The sequence below is a fragment of the Tympanuchus pallidicinctus genome, unplaced genomic scaffold (genome assembly GCF_026119805.1).
Source record: "Tympanuchus pallidicinctus isolate F22 unplaced genomic scaffold, pur_lepc_1.0 scaffold1, whole genome shotgun sequence".
NCBI classification, from domain to species: Eukaryota; Metazoa; Chordata; class Aves; order Galliformes; family Phasianidae; genus Tympanuchus; species Tympanuchus pallidicinctus.
In genome coordinates this window covers 52,052,069-52,066,652 of record NW_026294618.1, presented here as the reverse complement: position 1 = coordinate 52,066,652, position 14,584 = coordinate 52,052,069, and the positions used below count along the sequence as shown (strand labels likewise).

At 36.2% G+C, this 14,584-nt stretch overlaps 1 protein-coding gene across 7 annotated transcripts in view; it reads right to left on the bottom strand.

Moving 5' to 3' along the window:
* LAMA2 (laminin subunit alpha 2) overlaps positions 1 to 14,584 on the bottom strand; it is a 322,448-nt gene that overhangs the window by 62,465 nt on the left and 245,399 nt on the right. For all 7 annotated transcript variants that reach the window (XM_052671093.1, XM_052671082.1, XM_052671039.1 and 4 more), the window contains 5 exons: positions 10,881 to 11,043; positions 7,165 to 7,375; positions 5,395 to 5,511; positions 4,155 to 4,318; positions 369 to 507 (listed from right to left, as the gene is read on the bottom strand). In XM_052671093.1, coding sequence (XP_052527053.1) covers positions 369 to 507; positions 4,155 to 4,318; positions 5,395 to 5,511; positions 7,165 to 7,375; positions 10,881 to 11,043 — 794 coding nt within the window. The remainder of the gene's footprint in view (positions 1 to 368; positions 508 to 4,154; positions 4,319 to 5,394; positions 5,512 to 7,164; positions 7,376 to 10,880; positions 11,044 to 14,584) is intronic.

Sequence of the window (14,584 nt, the reverse complement as noted above, 5' to 3'; positions counted from 1 at the left end):
CCATTAGTCAAGGCACCAGGCCAAATTGGCCCATAAACTGTTGACAAATATAAACTGGCCTTATCAAGTATCACATGACCTAACACTGTTCATTCAAAGCCATCTCATAGTTGGCTTGATCCTTAGGCAGAGACTGAAAGGTAAAAGGCTGATGAAGAATAACAAGAAGGAAAAAAAGAATAAAGTACAGAATTTATGGACAAATTGAGATGTAGTTAAGGTATATGTAGCTCTGGCATTTTGTTCTGTTGTCAATACAAGAATCTGCAGTGGCAGAGGTCTCTCAAAGATAATAAAATACATAACTGAGAAAATGTTCAGGACAGTTCCACCAAAAATCTCTTTCCCAAATGACTTATTTTTCTTACCGCTTGCATAGCTTCATTTGCAAGAGCCTTGGCTTCCTTGGCAACTTTTTCAGCTTCATCTATGTAATCCTTGATATTGGTATAAGCATTGAAAGCAAGTGTGGCATTGAAAGAAAGATTTTTGGCTTCAGCAAGGATTCTGTTGGGATAGAAAAATTAAACATACAATTAAATCTACTATCAGAGCTCAACAGAATATAGTATCCTACTTTTTTAAGCCCAACAGCCTTTATTGTTAAAGATATTCTAAGACATTGTGTTAGAGAGAAATGCTACACTGGAAATCTCAGCAGTTATGACATCATGTGTTTCAATGAATTCAAATTTTATCTGTGCAGAAAGACATTAAATGTTTACTAACAAGGAGGTGCTATGAGATAAAAAATAATAGATCAAACAGTGCAGTGCTTATAATTATAATACAAATAATACATACTTATATGCGTAACATTGGCTTATAGGTTGTGTGTTGAACCAAGCAACTCACTGAAATCTGCGCTGGGAGATCACTATGAGCATGTTATAAAGCAGACTGTATGAACCACTTATTTCTTGGTCTAGCTTACAAACAGAGAGATTGCACTAAACCAAATCTTAAAAGTTAATTCTGCTTATCAATATAAAGAATATAACAAATAATGATCCATATTGAATGGAATGCTCATGAGCTCAGCTAACTCACTTCTAGACACTAAGATAGAGAAATCACTTTTCTTTCTTTCCGTGTGGCAAATTCAAACGTTATCTACAAAAAGTACTGCATGCACAATATATTTGAAGATGTCTCTCTCAGAATACACTACAGCCTGCTACCTATGATATGTTCCCTGAAGAAACACTATGTAGGTCCAAATTCCTACTTGAGATAGACAAGAATTTTGTCTCTCAAGGAAATGCTTTGGGTATTGAGGTGCACGATAATGTAATGGAGACAGGGATTACTTAACCTGGATGTGTTCCAGCACATAGAAAATACTTAGTCACTGAGAAAGAAAGTGCAGAAGAGAGGGAAATTCATTCTCTAACCTGATAATTTGTATACTCTGGAGAACTGAAGTAGTTGGGCTCCAATCCTTGCCTCAGTGAGTATTTAATTATTTCTACAAAATGCAACAGGAAAAACAAAGGGGATGGAGGTATTTTCCCTGGACTTTGCATATAGTGAACAGGGGGGAAATAGATTCCCTTCAGACTGCCACATGATTGAGCTGCATCAGCGTCATTCCTAGAAGAACCTTCTCCCTCTTCAACTAAAGATGAAACTTAATAGGTTGCAGTAAGTTTTTTTTGTGATACTGACTGAGATAAAAGGGCAACCTACAATAGCTATCTAGGTAGTAGCTAAAGTACTGCTTAGAAATGCGTTTCATAAGCCTTCAGGTTAGGAAGGAACTAAAATGAATTTTCCACAAACCAATGGCATTTTTTCATCAGTGGGCTATTAGGCAGAAGGGAGAAGCCTATACTAATACTTCTCTGTATACAGGAAAAATAACGATATTTTTTCCAGGCTAAATTCATGATCTGTTCCATGTTCTAACTCCCACCAGAACATCTTCACCATCAATCAATAAGCTATTTGAAGCCTTAGGGGGTGATTTGAGAGAAAGATCACTTTCTCAATTTCTCTTATATTCTCTTGTCATTTTTCAGCAAATTTAGTATTATCTGAAAGATGCCCAAATGCCAGTTGTGAGGATAGATGCATTTTTTGAATTCCTTAGATAGATAGACACTGAAGATTCCTGTAAAGTATGGCTTCACAGTTCATGAACTAAACAACTTTATCCTGATGTAAGATGACAAAAGACGTTGGTATTTCTTTCTCTTTTGAGACTATGAATCTGACCACACTAGAAATCTAAAGTTTCAATAATTTGCTTTTAAAGCTAATTTTAAATGTCTTTGATTCTCCATTTTTACTATGTACACTAAGAAACTGATGGTGATGTCTGGATCGTATGGAAGTATACATAGTACTGCTACACCATAGTAAAGAATAAAGGGCTGCACTAACTCCCCCCCAAAGGGTATTAAAGTGCTTTAAACATTACCCTAAGCTCCCTAAGGCTTATATTAAGAAAGAAGCACATGTATGCAAACACAAAAGGTCTACTTAAGCAGTCAAAAACCTTTATCTCAAAACTTATCTTGTCAACATCTTATTAAGAAGGCAAAACCACTTTTCTTTATGTTTTCACTACTTCTTTACTTAGTTCCTCCCTGCCAGCTTTCCATGTATTTGGATATTTACAGCCATGGTAGTGGGATATGGCACTAGTCATCTACTTTAGGTCCAGACATATAGCACTGACATTTGTCATTATCAGACAATTCATATACCATTTATAAAAGCCATTTTCTTCTAGAAATGGTTCCCCTTAAATCCTTTTTCCTCAGCTATCATTATTTGATGTACTTCTTAAAACATAAATTAGACTACTTAGAGTGATGTGACTGCATGGTATATGAAGCCAAAAATTTTACAAAACTTTGAATCTTTATCAAAGATAATTCTGCCTCTTCCTCAAAAGTGCAGAACCTGACAAGAAAAAATGTGACCGTTCACAACTCTTTGTGATATTGAAGACTTTAAAAGATGTAAACAACAATTAAAAAAAAAAAAAAAAAGACCATGTTATTGACCTGGAGGATTGTGGGATATAAGGATAGAGCACAGCCCTACTGAAAAGGATTGGAGGTACTAGTTGAAGGTAAATTGGACATGAGCCAGCAATGTCCCCTCATAGTCCAGAAAGCCAACCTTATCCTGGGCTGCATCAAAAGAAGTGTGGCCAGCAGGTTGAGGGAGGTGATCCTGCCCCTCTGATCCACATAGGTGAGGCCTCACCTGGAGTACTGTGTCCAGATGTGGAGTCATTAGTACAGGACAGATGTTGACCTGCTAGAGCATATCCAGAGGAAGGCCATAAAAATGATCCAAGGGATGGAACACTTCCCTTATGAGGACATGCTGAGAAAGCTGTGGCTGTGCAGCCTGGAAAAGGGAAGGCTCTGTGGAGAACTAACAGCAGCCTTTCAATATCTAAAGTGGAGCTATAAGAAAAGTGGGATCTATTGTGATAGGATAACGGGAAATAGTTTCAAATTAAAAGAAAGGAGGTATAAATTAGATACTAGGAAGAGGTTTTTTATACAATAAGTGTGGTGAGGTACTGGAGCAGTTTGGCCAGGGTGGTGATGGATGGCCCCTGTCCCTGGAGACATTCAAGGTCAAGCAAGATGGTGCTCTGAGCAACCTGATCTACCTGTAGCTGTCCCCAGTCACTGCAGGGGAGTTGGACTAGATAACCCTTCCAACTCAGATGGTTCTATGATCTTAAAAAACAAAACTGAAAGCTTTTTATTCATGCAGTGCTTTTCTAGAACTATACTGGAAAGAAGTCTGGGATACAATATCCATAATATATTTGTAAATTTTAGAGCTGCAAATTACACTTTCTTTTTATTGTTTTCTTTCTTAAATGCAGACAACCAACAAAACAAATACACTCCCCTCACTCTCTTCCAATGAATGAAAATTACTCTTCCAGACTTTCAAAAAAATTATATTCATGATGAGTTATGTCATTCTTACAGTCCTTTCCTTTTTGAGCTTGGCTAAATAGAAATGAGAATGTCAAATAGAGAGAAAAAGTTTTTCTTACCTCCTGTTTCTGGAGGGCAGGATAACAAAGCCTGAAAAGAATGCCCTTCAGTTTCTGTTAAGTGATCTTAAAAAACCTGCTTTATGATTTTACCATCACCAATGAGTGGCTGCCTTACCCATCCAGTATTGCAGATGATTCATTCAGCTGCGCTGCATGGTTCTCAGCTTGTAATACCTTTTCTGGAAGCATTTTGTCTTGAATTTCTTGAGATAAATCATCTATTTTATCCTTCAGCTGATCAGACATTGACTGTATCTTATCTGCAACACTTTCCACGTACTGACATAAAATGATATAAATAAGACCTTTAAGTATTTGAATGCAAGCGTTCTGTAGCCCTTTATACATTTTACTTGGAAGATATTACATCATAACTTACACGTGTTAACACTTGAGGGGAACTGACATGGAAAGAATAAAGGAATGGTTAGACTGTAGAAGAGAAACAAAACAGTATACCACAGCTACTTGCCCCTCAAGTTATTATTTTACAATTAATAAACTACAAAGTCTAAGTATTTATTACCTATAATTTGGATTTATATCTTAAATATAGATGCATACGTAGCTATATCAATTCATAACCATCCTCCCAATAATAACTAGTCAATGACAGAAGTTTCATGTTACATGACCATTTGATTGACTCAAATGTATTCCTGAATATTAAAATACCTTAGTAAGAATTATGCTTTTGGAGATCTGCCATTTCTGTCTTAATAAGATGTCTCAAATTGTTTACCTTCCCATTTTACCACACAGTTTTTTTCCATTCATTATAACAATTTACAGTCCAAGATGGAAATATTTCCAGAACTAGTCATATCTATGTATTGGTAAGGCTGCAAACTCCATTGATAAAACCTTTAAGGTAAAACTTTCAAAAACATTGTGTAAAATGAGACTGCAATTCACTCACCTCTCTGATCTATCTAGATTTAAAATTGTTGCCACAGGCAACAAATTATTTCTGAATTTTCCTTCTGATATGAACACAGTCTTGGTACAGATAAATCTACATCTAGATCACAGAGTCACCGTGAGACTACAAACAGGTTTGCTGCGCCTGCAATTCTAGGGACAAAGTCAGTACCACAATCACAATACCATATCTTCAAAAGATATAGTGAAAAATGATGGGCTACTTCTTTGTGTAATCCAATGAATCATTTAAATCTCAAACTTTATTTTTTCTATATACCAGGTTTGATCTTCTGTCATAAAGCAATAGAAAAATGATTCCTTCAAATGCAAATATATTAACATTGATAAATAAAAAAGAAAAATAAGGAGTTACTTGAATTAGATACTTTATTTCTGTACTAATTGTACTAATTAGATGATAAAACACCTACCTCTACAGCTACGTTGATTTCATTTGTAAGGTTGTAGGCTTCATTAAGGATATCATTCCCTTCCTGCAGACTCTTCTCAACACCTTGCCTGCCATCTTCTACAGCTTGCTTCTTTTTCTATAGGATGTGTTCACACAGATGAAAATGTGAGTGCTGAAAGCGATGCCAGTGATTGAAACCAATACAGAGTGTATTTTGTCATCATTCCATGAAGGTCAGACTTCTGGAATTCTCTAATCTTCCCGAGCAAAGACAGTAACAGCAACAGAGCACATTTAACGTAAGACGACTTTCCTTCCCTTCCTGTCCCCAGCCTTGCGTCCTCTCCCTTCCATGTGGTACATTTTTTGTTGCTCTATTATAGACGCTACTGACTATAGTACTAGGGTAAAATGAATCAGACAGTAATTAGAAACCCTAACCTTTACCTAGATGTACAAGTTTCTCATTTTGACAATTATCTACACTGGTCATGAAGGCAAAATTTGTCAAAGTATTCTGTTGCTTTCATCTTTATGTCCACTGTTCTTACACTTAATAATAAATATAAAAATAAAAGGTGATGGTTTAGAAGAACCTTTGGATTTTTGAGTTTCTAAATAGTAGAAATACTACATATTGTGTAATAATGGTGGTTTTCTGACTAAGCAACTGGTGATTTCCTGTGTAAGATCCATTAGGTATCATAGGTGACCACGTCATTGTAGTCTAAAGAGCACTATAATGCTCTGTTGGTCAAAGCAGGGGTAAAAGAAAAGCAAAAAAACCCAACCAACCAACCAACCAACAACAAAAAACAACAACAACAACAAAAAAACCCCAAACACCCAACAACAAAACAAAAAAACAACCCAAACCAACAAATCTTCTCAAAACCGCTTTTTGGACAAGATTGCTGAAAGGGATGTCTTAGGCATTTTTGTACTGTGATACAGATAATATTTTAAAAACTGATATACAGCAGATCCAGCCTTTCTCTTTTTACCTTTGCGAATAAAAGGCAGAGAACAGAGATCACCCAACTTACATACAGCACTGTACTGCCTTAATTCAATCAAGCCCACAAATCTCGACTGAGAACTGAGATCCTGCAACTCTAACCTCATCATTTCATGTAAGGTGAAAGCTCATCAAGATATAAACAGAGTGGAAAAACTTATCTTCATTAAGTTGACTCTGCACTTAATATCTCAGTTAAATGCTTGTTAATGTACAGTATAATGTGCTCTTTGAGTCTGTGCAATTTAAATTAAATCAAAAGCAGACCTCTCTGCAGTGAGGGAGATAATTTATAATGACTACTAACTATGGAAGATAGAGTTTGATTAATTACTATGTAATATCTGCATACTCTTTCTAGGGGTTGGAGAAGAAGATCAAAATGCAAAGTTCCCGGGAGTAAATATACAATAGCAAAGATTTTAACTGAATTCTATTTTGATCTTGCATGAATACTCATACTTGGATGAATTCAACCTCCCCCAGTATAATAAATTCAACAACATCCCCCACTCAACATATATAAGCAGTAAGTATTACTTTGGTAGGAAAGCTGTCAAGGAACTCTCCTTTTACAAGCCAATTGTTTCCTGATTCTGAAGAATACATTTGCTTATATTTACATCAGATTTAGTTATATTAGAATAATATTTTTGTTTTACTTCTTTTTTTTTTTTTTTTCTTCAAGATTTAGTTACAAAGTGTTTATGCAAAGTTTCAGACTTTGATCAGACATTTACTTAGTCAAGGATACAGCTTGTCAGCACTCACCTCTACCATGGTCATGTTATTTTTGTTGACTGCAGATAAACGATTAGCCTCTCTAATTTTATTCATAGCATCTCTTAGAAGATCTCGAGCATCGTCAACTTTGGTGTGGTAATTTGTTAGCTTGTCCCGGACTTCATTTTTGAGATCCTCATTTTTCTCACTGGGTTCTCCAAATAATTTCTTCACTTTGTTCAAAAGGTCTTCTGCATTTCTGCAATGCACCATAACATAAATATACTGAATTCATATTTCTTACACCTAATAATCAAAATATTCTTAATATCATGTAATGAAATGGACTTTAAATCTCACAGCAACTTTCAAGAGAACACATGCTTAATGAAGTGGAATGATGATTGTTCTTCAGAGCATTTTTTTGGGGGGGGGAGGTGAAGGGAGGTAAATTGATGTTATCAATATCTGGTGTAAAATAAGATTTTCTGAAACATTTCATTTATTTGTATTAATACAACACATGAGACAGACAGATATCCTTTTTATAACCTTGTCTTGTAGCACAGCACAAACTGCTTATCTAACCAGTAATCAAACTCAAGACAACTCACCGGTTTCTGTAAAGCTAACACTTCCACTTTGACCTCTTATGGATTTTACTCTCTGCTCTGTTTAATGAAATACAAGTCGAAGAACCACAGAATCACAGAAGTTGGAAGGTATCTCAATAGTTCACTGAGTCCAATTCCCCTTCTAAAGCAGGTACCCTACAATACCTGCATCCAGATGAGCCTTGAATATCTCCATAGAAGGAGACCCCACAACCTCTCCAAGCAACCTGTTCCAGGGCTCCATCACCCTCATCATACAGAAGTTCTTCTGCACGTTAATATGGATGTTCCTATGAAAAAGTTTTAGGCTATTACTCCTTGTTCAATTGCTACACATCATCAAGAAGAGCCTGGCCCCATGCATCCGACTCTCACCTCTCATTAGATATTTATAAACATTTATCAGATCCCCTCTCAGTCTTCTTTTCCCTAGCCTGAACAGACCCAGGTTACTCCATCTTTCCTCATACAGGAGATTGTCCAGGCCCTTTATAATATTTGTGGTCCTCTGCTGGACTCCTTCTAAAAGACCCCTTGTGTTTTTTGGACTTGGGAGCCCAGAACTGGACACAGTAGTATAAATGTGACCTCACCAGGGCAGAGTAGAAGGAGAGGATCACCTCCCTCAACAAGCTGGCCACTCTCTTTTTAATAAACCCCAAGATACCATTGGACTTCCTGGCCACAGAGGCACAGTGCTGGGCCACGGTCAACCTGTTGTCCATAAGGATCCCAGAATCCCCAAAGTCCTTCTCCATAGTGCTCCTCTCCAACAGATCATCTCCTAACCTGTACTGATGCTTGTAGTACAAGTCAATGACTGCTCCATGTATTTCTTTGTTTTATGTACTAGAATTTCATTGTGACTGGTCTGTATTACATCTCCTGAAATACTCTCTTTTACATTCAAGCTGTGCTACTTTCACTTGATATCTTCCTAGAAAAGATCCAAACTATACTAAGTATTTGAAGTATTAGAAGAAATAATCACAGGTCTGGCCTAATACCTGAAATGCATCATGATCTCGATCTATCAAATCAGTATGAGGAAACAAAAGAAACATTAGAAACTGCTGATAAAATATTCAAAATTAAGCTGTATCTATATGAGACACTAAATATTTTAGAATTTTTCTATGTATAGAGGAAATTATCTAACATAGAGGCTTATAAAATCGTGAATGCCCTGGATAAGGTGATCAGTTGTCCAATGACTCTCCAAAAACAAAAGTGAAAATATCAGGAAATAAGGTCAAAATGCAGGAGGCAGCTTTTAAAGAGTATGTGGATGACTTATCCAATTCACTACTAATAGGAAACTGTATATAACAGGAGTTTGCAGTAGCTTAAAAATGATCAGGAAAATTAACGGATGAAAAAAACACAGACTCTAAGAAAAAAGCTATGCAAGCACAACAACTAAAAAAGCAGAATTCTGGCCCATAGCATCATTCAATACAAACTCAGTAACATTTATAATACTATAATATTGAAGTGTTAGAAAACACTGAAATATTTATTTCAGAAATAAGAAAATTAGAGGTCTAGGACAGAAACTGTTGTATTTTTAACATGATATCTCTACAGAGAAAATATTTACTAATATGTGATTTTAGTACAGAAAGGTAATCAGATTACAGACGTGATTTGGAAAGATTGAAGGAAAACAAATGAGGAAAAAATCTGGAAATGGAAGAGAAGTTTTAACATCTCTGAAAGTAAGAAGCCTTTACTTCATCTATCTTCCTTATTTAACAGACCAAATCCTGAAAATTAGCCAAGCAGAACACAGTCCCTGCTAAGAGATAAATCACCAAAGAATAAAGATGATTAACTACCTCAAAGTGATAAGGAAACGTTTAGATATTCATAAATAACTATTCCTAGTTGCGTCTGTAAATAATATGAGTATATTGTTCCACATGTGTGCACACACATACATATACACACACAGTTTTAAAATTGACTATTTTTTCTTCGTACTTTTTCTCCTGAAAGTAAACATTCAATATACTATCTTACTACATTACTTAAGCAGTCTTAAGTCATTTTTCTTCAAAAGGCAGTATCAGACAACACTGTCCACTGATCTTTACTTCCTGCCCTATAAGTTCACTATAAAAATTTCTTGGATCTCAATAACTGCATCATTAAGAAACAGCCATTGGACTTTTATTTAATTCAGTAAATACTTTTACGTATTTTTATTAAAAAATGCATTCCTTCACCAGGAATGAAAACATTTGCTTTGCATATTTCAGGAAGAATGGCTAGAAGGAGAGAACGAAAAAATCCAACAGCACTGCATTTCCTGCTCTTACTGTTGGATTGATTTCAATCTGGCATGACAGTTTCACATTGGCTGCAGCATTTGAAAACTAATAACATCATGTTTGAGAGGGTTTCCCCCAGACTGCCAAAAATTGCAAACAGCACTTTCTAAGGTTTGGCTACATTTTTCTCAGTCCCACTTTTTCAAGTCTTATTTCTGTGTGGGAGTAGAAAACAGACAAAAAAAAAAAAAAAAAAAAAAAAAAAAAAGGCTCAGCAAATCAGAAGTAAAAGCAATAAATCAGCAGTGAAGAATACATTTTCAGTATACTCTTTCTCAGTGAAAGAAAATAGAACTATCAGAAGTATAACAGAAATATTGTACTGGTAGGATTTTTTGAAAGTATGTTTAAAGTATGAGATAGACAGTGCAAATCTGATTCCATACTGCTTGGAATGTCCATGTTATGTGAAAAACTTTACAAGCAGATAATATTTTTATTAGACCAATTAGTCTTCATTCAAACAAACAAAATAAAGAAAACACATAGATCCCAGATTTTTTTTCCAAGATCTTTGGTACTAAAACCTTTCATCAGATGTGAAGTAGAAGCTAAAAAAACGGAAAAAATTGCTTATAATTTTATTATAAACATCACTGGTATCTGTGGAGTAAACAAGTAATTTTATAGGAAGCGTTTCTATTTACATAAGAATTTCAAAAAATGTGAGTGCTACATTAATAGATGGGAAATGCTGAACTCTGCTTTCCTTCACATTTGTGTAAGCCCTAGCTTGAAAACTTGGTTAGAATGGATGACAGTTACAAGAATCAGATATTATCACCGAGAGGATGAAGACAGTGGTCTCTCTACTCACTTGAACTCATCTTGAGCTATTCTTTCTTGCATATTCATCTTTTTACTTCTCATCTCCATGACCATTCTGTCAGCCTCACTCTGCAGTTCCGGAAGACTCTTCTCCAAGGTCTTGTCTGGGGTTCCAAGTGTCTCATTCAGTCTTATAGCATCTTGATTTACAGCTGCAAGTGGGCAAAAACCATGCATGGAGGGAGTTAGTAAATAGAAAGGACAGAGAATCTGTAAGAACTTTCATATCAACTCTATCAGCAAGTCAAATGCAATTTGAAATGGTTATTCCTGCTGTGAAGTAAAAAAGTGGTTAATCCTGTGAACAGTAACAAATGAGAGATATGTCTCATAAAAACTTTTATTGTAGTTCTCTTTTAAGCACAATAATTACAATGAGAAAGATTTTATATCCAGTATAAGAAATGCATTCCTCTTCTTTTCCTCCCCTCAGAAGAAAGAATTTGCAATTAACATTTAAAATAGCAGAAAGATAACCTAGGATATTGCTCACAGAATTAAAGAGCAAACAGTGAAAATGAGATTTTAAATTACTTTTGAAGAACTTCAGAATATTTCATTTTTAGCATTCAGATTTAGCAATCTGAAGAATAAGTGATTGGGAAATTTGGGAAAGAGACAGAGGGAAGAGGAATGAAAGTCACCCACAGATAGAGAACTCATGTTTAGAAGCAGATATACGGAAATGGACAAAAAGAGTGAAGGATATAGCTATGCACATGGTATCATAATCAAGAACTGACTGAATTTTTCTACTATATCAGACTATAATATATTAAACTAGGTAGTTCCAGAAACAACTGGTTTATGACAATCAGTTCTATCTGCAATTTTAAGATAGTACTATTGTCTTTCCATAGGCAGCAGGCTTCCAAGTAACTACTTGCTTCTTTGAAATAAGAGTTCCTGGTTGCATAGGTACCTCTGAATATTTTAAATATTAAAATGGAGAAATCAAAACCTGCCTTCCAAAAATCAAATACTATTTCATCCACGTTTTATAGTTTAAGAGCAAATAATTAAGAGGAAAACTTTAATGGTATGATGTTTACATTTTGCTGGTTCAAAGAAAAGCTGTTGAGAAATAATTGTAAAAAGTCTTGCAATGACATCAGTTTGCTCTTTGAGTATCTCAGGACAAACCCCTTCAGGCCACACGTGCATCCAGCTACAGGAGGAAATCCCACAAAAGATGGCTGGAAGTTTATTGTTACCACTATAGTGTATCCCTATTTGTGAGGTGAATATCCTGACCAAGAAACAGACCAGTGTTATTTCAGGCCCTCCACTTCCTATTAAAACATTTTAAAATAAGCCCTTTTTGTTGTCTCCTACAGTACAACTCTAATTGAGCTTTAACTGCACAGATTTTCTCCCTACAACTGGGAACAGCATCTCTGTAGTCCTCCTTTGTCATCCAAACTCAGTTCCAATGGCCATATGCTTCCTTTTTCCACTTAAGCCCCAGAAGAAGATCCCTGATCAGCAAAGATACCACCTGCATGACTTATGACATTTTGAAATTGCCTGTTCCTGTGCTATTATGATGTGGGACATAAAAAATAACCATCACTAATGGACCCCAGTGCCTTCAAAAGGAGTTTACATGGGCACCTTGATAACTAGTTCCTTGAGCAGCTTAGTCTCTTCTTTCCATATCCAGGGTTGAAGATTTGGTGGCAGTTTTCCTCCCATCACCAAAGATTTTAAACTTAATTACTTCATGGCCACTATGTCCAACAGTCGCTACTTCTACCATGGTAGCAGAATGAAGGATCTCCCAAGCACACAGTGCCTCCAACTTAGGCACACTGTCCTAAAGCTTACCAATGGTGACCCTGGTTTTGTCCCTTCTCCCCTTCAAATCCAGTCTAAGGCTCTATCAGTTAGCCCTGCTAACTCCTGTTATAAAACCTTTTCCCCACTCTGAGAAAGTTGCATGCCATCAGTAGCCAGCAAGCCTGGTATTATGTAGGCCATCCCATGACTGAAAAACCTGAAATTCTGTTTTTGGTGACAACAGGGTTTGCCTGTTCCTTTCAATATTGTTCCCTGCTACTGAAAGAATAGAGGAAAAAAGCTATCTGTGCTCCATATATTTAATCAATTGCCACAAGGCCATGAAGTCCCTTCTGATTGCTTTTAGACTTTCTTTGCTTCTTCACCACCACCAGCATGAAAAACTAAAAACTAGTAATGGATACTAATCAAAGGACCATATGGGGCTAGTGAGTTTTCTAGAAATAGCTCTTACCCAGACCCAATGGAGACTTTCCTACAGATCAGGTCTAGTTGGCATTTTGGCCTTCTGCTCCCCTCAGGAAGGAGTCATCTAGGACATCACACCTTCTTTTCCTTCCTTGACGGACATCATCATGATATGGGGGATAGGCTGAGTGGCCCTGAGTGATCCCTCCAAATTATTTACACCAGAGAATAAGATTGGAAAAAGAACACATAATGATAAACTAACTATGAATATTTTTAGCCAGAAGGTTTTTAGAAGGTTTATAGCTATCAAAAGAATTCTGAAACTGCTTTCTATTCAGAGTCTATGTATACATGGGGGCTGCTCTGAAAATGCATGGTAGAAGGTTTATGTTACCAATGGAATGGATGCAGTGATCCAGGAGGTAACTTGCAGTCCTTTGGCCCTATATTTAATCTATTCTTAAAATGTTGACTTGCCCACTAGGCAAACACATTGATTTTAAAGTCTTTGTTTACTTCTAACATATTGCATTCACCCCTCAAAATCTGTTAATTCTGCTCTTGCCATGCTTAAATCTGCTTGATAAAACTTTTATATGGGCTCAAAACACTAGATAAAAATTCTGTGGAGCAAAAAATGTGTTTAGCCATTGTTATTCTGAATTCATCAACTTTTCAAATTCAGCTCTGTCTTGAAATATGGAGAACCATATGTTCTGTTAAAAACCTTGTTGAAAATTCCGTTACTTCCTTATGTTGTTTCCCCATATTTATGTAATGTATAAGATGCACCTCCTAAGATAATTTTAAATTTCTGCTTAGTTCAATTACAGAAAACATATTGGGATGTGTTACAAGACAATATGAAACTTATAACTTATAAGTATATAACTTGTACTTTGACAAAAGTGGATGCTTTCCCTTTCAACCAAACCAACCTTTAGAATCAGAACTCTGAAGTTAGTACTGCATCCGGAGTTTTGAAGAATTAAAAACAGATCAGTATTTTTCAAATAAAAAACCTGACTACGATTGTCAGTTTGTCATTTTCAATTATTTTCCACCATTATCTTATGTAATAGGTCCATACCCACCCTGCTCTGATAGCAGGAGGGGGCAGCAGTCTATTGAAACAAAAATAGTAACCACCTTCTGCGACAGTTGGAGGCAGAAACCCAGACTGAGGAGCTACAACCATCTGATCTGAAACATGCACCCAGACCTCCTGAGGAATTAAAGATCTGTCCAGACCTTTAGTTGTGTTGAACTCCAGAATCTGGATATTTCCCAAGGGACTGGCAGCAAAGCAGAATGTCACAGGTACAGGTGAACTCAGCTCAACAAACTTTACAAGCATGTGGACAGGTTGCACAAAGAACTAATTGGGCAGCACAGCATTCAGAAATGGAAGAGAGAGAGATTGATGCATGATACTGTGCTGTTACACAGGCAGACCAGCAACCCTGTCTTAAGTAGCAGTAA